Source organism: Pipistrellus kuhlii, unplaced genomic scaffold (genome assembly GCF_014108245.1).
Source record: "Pipistrellus kuhlii isolate mPipKuh1 unplaced genomic scaffold, mPipKuh1.p scaffold_m20_p_16, whole genome shotgun sequence".
NCBI lineage: Eukaryota > Metazoa > Chordata > Mammalia > Chiroptera > Vespertilionidae > Pipistrellus > Pipistrellus kuhlii.
In genome coordinates, this window is record NW_023425471.1 from 1843194 (window position 1) to 1849193 (window position 6000).

Here is a 6000-nt window from a genome sequence, read left to right on the forward strand (position 1 = left end):
AGTGACTAACGACTGCCTGCAGTGCCTGCGCGGAAGGATGCAATACTTCGGCAGCGATAGTGGAAGCTCGGGTGAAGCAGTCGTGGAAGCTCGGGCAAAGCGGTCGTGGAAGCTCGGGCGACTTCGTTGTGTGAAACGAAGTTCATTGTATGAATCATGAAATGAAGTTCGTTGTGTGCAGCGTTCGCTGTGCGAGGCGTTCTTTATGCGAGGCACCACTGTATATAAAAGCATAAGCAACCCTTAAGATTGTAACGACCAGTTGTTATGATGTGCACTGAGCACCAGGGAGCAGACACTCAATGTAGGAGCTGCCTCCAGCCTACGGGCCCTGGGTTGGGATAGGGAACCACTGGGGGTGGGTGGCGGAAGATACTGGCAACGAGGGAAGGAGGAGGCAGGGAGGCTGGGAACCTGATCTGTCCTGATCGCCTACCAGACCTAGGGACCCCACCCATGCACAAATTCCGTGCACTGGGCCTCTAGAATATTTATAATGTTGATAGACAATAAAGTACATTTTATGTGGTAAAATCTTAACCTTTCAACAAATATTTGTGGAGCACCTACAATAGGCCGATCATTTGAATGAAAATTGGGATACAACAATGAATAAAATAATCTTTTCCTTGACAAATTTGGCATTTGAACAGAAAAGAAGGCATATGTAAAATCCCTAATAAGCCAGCTAATAGTAACCTGAAAAATTAGGTTAAAATTCTTAGGATGACATTGGTTTAAAAATACAGTATAAGCCCTCTTACCAACATTCACCTAGTGAGCCTTTATTTTCTATTCTTGTTAACCACAGTGACCATTGTCCACAGATCTTGACCTCAAAGCTACTCTCAAGACACCTCTGAACTACTTCTCCCACCGGCTGAATCGTCTGCCTCAGAGGAGCCAGTTGTTTGCTACTTTAATTATGGAATTCAATTCAATATTACACAAACTAATAAAATATTGATATAAGTGCTAAAAAGGTTTTTATTTCTTGAAAACAAGGCCGATTGCTTTGGAAAGTCTTAACAAAGAGGACTCACTTGGAAAAATGATTGCAAAAAAAAGGGCAGGCAAAATAGCATGAAAGCCACCTCACTGCTTGACCCTGATACAGCAGATAAGGATCCTCTCTCAGAAACCCTTGAAAGGGTCAAGTGGTTTGGACAACAGCTTTTTCTGGAGCTAAGATACACTAAATAATTACTTCCTGTTTGTCACTAACTGTACTTGGTGCTCTGCGCTCCAGGGTGTTTTTTTCCCCCCCAAAATATCAGCCTGCATGGGAAATTGGAAGGGCAGACAAGGTAACATGAAAACCACCTAATTGCTCTCCGAGGAGGAGGAGGGTGGGCTGTTCCTAGATCTTGACACTCAGAGGGAGGGAGGCTACCATATTCTGGGATACTTCCTGCCCAGCTCTTCATCAGGATCCTACTCCTTTGTCTCCACTGCATCTGAATTCCTGAGCAAACTCTGTCTGCTAGAGACCTCAGAGTCTGGCCTCTGAAGGTGGCCTGGGCCCTGGATGGGGAGTGAGGAGAAGTTCTCAGGAACAGCCAGCTCTAAGGAGAAGAGGGCAGAAGCCCAAACTAGAAGCATTCCTCTCCCAGTCTCCTTGGAGAAAGCCAGTTGTTCTGTTGGCAGGCATGTCAAGATGCCAGCATTCAGTGAGCCTACAAAGGATGCTGGCTTCCTGGAAATAAACAGTATTCAATGAGGGAGCTGTTTGTCCATGTTTTTCAAGCATAACATTACCCTCTGGTTTTGTTTTTTTATTCTAAATTACATTCATTTCGCTCTTAGAGTCCCCCAAAATAATTTCATCAGATCTTTTATTGTGTAGTCAACTGAAATTAAGAAGAGAAGATTATTTGTCCAAGGTCACACTGTCAGTTAGTGAGATTCCTGTGGTGGGCACCTGGGCCTCGGGCTTGCCCTGCTTTTCCTGTTTCTTAGTCCCAGGAACAACAGCGCCAGCAGCCCGGGAACTTGCTAGAAACACAGAAACTCAGGCCCCATCCAGACCCGCTGAATGAGAAGCTGCTTTTTTAATAAGGTCACGGTTGACCTGTATGCACGTTATAGTTAAAGAACTGCTCTAAACCAGGTATTCTAAATGCTATTTTTGTGAAGTGACACATTCATAATCTTCACATACATTTCCTTGCAACAAGATGGATCAAAACAAAGACCATTTTACATACAATTTTCATTTAAGATGGTAGCCAGCTAATGAAACAAAATCAGCCTTTCTCTCTGGATGCATGATCCATATTACAGCAGGATGGATATCCTACACATGCTTTACGAGGGGTTACTGCATGGAATCCATTCGGTTGTTATGCCTTCAGGCCCGTAAATAAGATAACGGAATCAAAATTCTGTTAAGCAATGTGAGTTCCTAGCTAATAATAGCAGAGTGACCCTGAGAATGTGTGTGTGCGCGCACTCACAATGGGCAAATGTGGAACTCTTCAGCCAGTGAAATAATTAGTTTCATCACACTCATTTAGTGGGTATACTGCATACATCTTCCCACTGTGCAAAACCACCAAAGTTACTGAACAGTCAAACACACCACAAACATCAATTGGCTCATTGCATTTACATGACCCATCCACAACAGGCAAACCCAAAGAGAGTAGATTATTGGTTGCTCTGGCTCAGGCTGCGGAGAGGGAAGGCCAGGGAGTGACTTCTAATGGGTCCGGGGCTTCTTTGGGGGGCGGTGACAATGTTAGGTAGTGGTGGTGGCTACACAACTTTAGATACACTAAAAATCACAGACTCCGTGCACTTAAACATGCCAGTTGTAATGGTATGTGAATTACATTTGACCAAAGCTGTAAAAATAAAATCAATGGGCTCAACAATGTGTTTTAAGATGCATTGAAACATACAATTGTACACACCATCATTGCTCAATACTTTATTTTTCCACTTGAAGATTTTGAGAACCTTAGCATTTGAATCTAAAGGGGCTATTTCCATGAACTTCCCCTTTTTTACCAGGAAATTACCTGAGAACAGTTGAAGGAAGTGACGTGCATGAGAACCAAAGTCCCAACTCAATGGACCAATGGTCAGTATTTTCCCAGAATTGCATCATTTCAATGAAAACATTCATGGGGAATGTTCGGTAATTGAATCCAACTGGAAAAATCAAACCAGTTCATGGCCTTGTGGTGTATTTACTAAGAACCTCCCAAAGAAAATCAGCGTGTTTTCTTTTTAGCATGAAGGAAACGTTCTTTCTTTTATATAAAAACTAAAAACTAAAACCAAGGATACTGGCAGAACCGGGGAGGTATGTCCCAATTAACACAAGTTGGCAACTGAAGCGTAGAACCAACAATTGCCCGAGACACAAAGTACTTCCTTGAGAACAGGCCTCTGCTTTGGGCATTGGCTTCATGAGAACTTCCACATCTACTGAAAAATAAAACCCTCGCTTAAGCCCGGGCTATTGTGAAAAGTAGTTCTCAAGAAGGTGCCCACATCATGATCAAAGGCTCAGAGTTTAACCTGTACAAATCCCAAGGCTTGGCATTCAAAAACCAGAAACTTTATTTCAGGAAAGTCAGTGAGTGCTTTTGCTCAATGCTGCACTTGATGGAACTTCCACATTGTCCCAAGCATTGCCAGGCTGAGCAGGAAGGAGCCCGATTTTTGTGTATGAACCTCTTTTAAAAGGGAACACAGAGTGATGGGTCTACTCAGCTGGGGGCACTTGGAGAAGTAGGAACCAGAGTCACCTGTCCCGCAATTCGGCCCTTTCTAGAAGGATTTTGTCCTAGCTTTCCCCTAGCTCAGTGGTGGGCAAACTGCAGCTCGAGAGCCACCTGCGGCTCTTTGGCCCCTTGAGTGTGGCTCTTCCACAAAATACCACGGCCTGGGCGAGTCTATGTTGAAGAGGTGGTGTTAGAAGAAGTTTAAGTTAAAAAATGTGGCTCTCAAAAGAAATTTCAATCTCTGCACTGTTGATATTTGGCTCTGGTGACTGCTGAGTTTGCCGACCACTGCCCTAGCTCTTTGGTGAGGAAATTTCCTGCTGGGTTCAGGGGCCTTAGTTCCTTTCTGATTTTGATCCCCTAGTAAATTTTTAAAAAATTAACTACGAAATTCGCACTTCCTTTAAAATGCAAAATATGGAACCTTCCTTACCTTAGCCTCACCAAGAACTTAATCTGCACAAGATTACCTCCCCCCCCACACACACACCAACCCAGACTCAATGGCAGGGGGGTGTAGGATGGGATAAGGGGCTAGGGATCGCGGCGGGGGAGGGGGGGTGGGGGGGCTGGCAGGAAATACATTCCTCAGCCCTCAGCATTAACCCCGGTGGTTAAGCCCGCTGGCTGCCTCATTAGGAATGCTCTGGAAGGGTCTGCAGTGTGTGGTTGTGTGGCCCTGGTCTCGGAAGTCTAGGGACGCCTTTAAAGACATGTTGCTGACCACAGCGTTTAGGGGTCTTAGGAGGTGACAGAATCTCCCAGCCACCTAGCACCGCCCCGGCCCGATTGCGGATTTTCCCTCTCCGGAGCTGGTCTCGCCTTCACCAGGCAGTCCGTCCCCAACGGCACGGAACCCGCTGGCACCTCTCCCGCGCTCAGCCCCGCATTCGGAAGTGGGAACCGGTGACAAAGCAATGAAACCCTTGTCCCATGCGGCCCCTGCCCCTCCCACCTTCCGTGTTTCAGGGGTCCTGGTTCTCAAAGGGGGTCTCCCCGGAGCCCTGGGGACTCGGGCGTCACTTTCACGTGGGTTTCAGGCCAGCGGAGCCCGGGCGGGACGGGACCGAACTCCGCGCCGGAGCCCGAGTGACGGGGAGGGAGAGCGTCCCAGGAAACGGGCCCGGAGCTAGCGACTCCCCAGCACCCCAAAAATAAGGCAGGAACTGCCTCCCCCAGGGACGCTCCGTCCGAATCAGCTCTCTTCGCACCCCTCCCGGGAGCCCAGCTCTCTCCCGGATCAGCCCAAAGCCGGGGTGCAGCCCCAGGGCCTGGGGGCGGGGCGCCCTCCGATGGGGCAGGGACGCACCTGGACATGAGGGACACCTGCGCAGCCCCTCCCACCGCCAGCCTCCGCCCCCCGCGCCCCGATCCCGGTGGAGGTGCCCGGAGGCCCCCTGGGCGGGGGGCCGGGCCCTGGCCTTACCCATGGCTGAGCGGCTGGAGGGCGCTGGCTGGGGCGCTGAGCAGGTGGGGACTCTGCAGGCAGGCGGGCACACGTGCGGCTCCTGCGGGCCGGGCTGCGGCTGGCGGAGGCTGGCTCCTGGCTGGGGTGGGAGAGCACTGGGCTCCGCCTGCACCGGGGCGGCCGCGAAAGGGGCCCTGACGTCAGCGCCGGGGGCTTTGTGAGCAGCAGCGGGGCCCGAACCCGCAGCAGGCGTGCCCCAGCGATCAGCCAAGCAGGAGGCTCCCCCTAGGACCCCCCAGCGAGCACCCGGAAGCCGGAAAAGCCAGCTTGGTGGGGGGGGGGGGGGATGGAGAGAGAGGGGAGTGGGCTTTTAGGATCTGGGCAAAAAGGAACTCGCACAGCTGGGGAGGCTTTGCGGTCTTAGTCACCACCCATTGTGCAGATAAGGAAACTGAGGCCCAAGGCACTGCGCCAAGGGCACCCCGGGTTTGACAGCGCTGCTCCCAGCCCCGGTCCCCCATCCTTTTGTTCACACGTGGGCTGCGGGGCGGGTTACTGGATTCAGCAGGTCTAACCCGGGGTGCGCGTTAGGATGGGCCGGGCAGTTTTGGGGAGACCAAGTCCAGAGCTCCCCAGGTGATTCCAACGGGCACCCCAGTTGCCCGAACTGGCCGCAGTTCCTTGTGGGTAACCAATGACTTCGAAGGCACAGGCTGCGCTTTGCAGGCTGGGGTGCTGACAGGTTTGGGGTGTCAGCCCACTTGCTCCCGGAAGCCCAGCCCTGACATGTGCCCGGAGACCTTGCAGACACCCCAATCGCCGCTTCTCCCGCTCAGGCCTGTGCTGGAGCCTGTGAGT

General features: G+C 50.7%; 1 protein-coding gene across 1 annotated transcript in view; it reads right to left on the reverse strand.

The window, feature by feature from the left end:
- The window catches only part of GPM6B (glycoprotein M6B), a 136796-nt gene extending 131508 nt beyond the window's left edge, over window positions 1-5288 (reverse strand). The window contains exon 1 of the mRNA XM_045582285.1: window positions 5161-5288. Coding sequence (XP_045438241.1) covers window positions 5161-5164 — 4 coding nt within the window. The 5' untranslated portion in view covers window positions 5165-5288. The remainder of the gene's footprint in view (window positions 1-5160) is intronic.
- Between the last annotated feature and the right edge of the window lie 712 nt (window positions 5289-6000).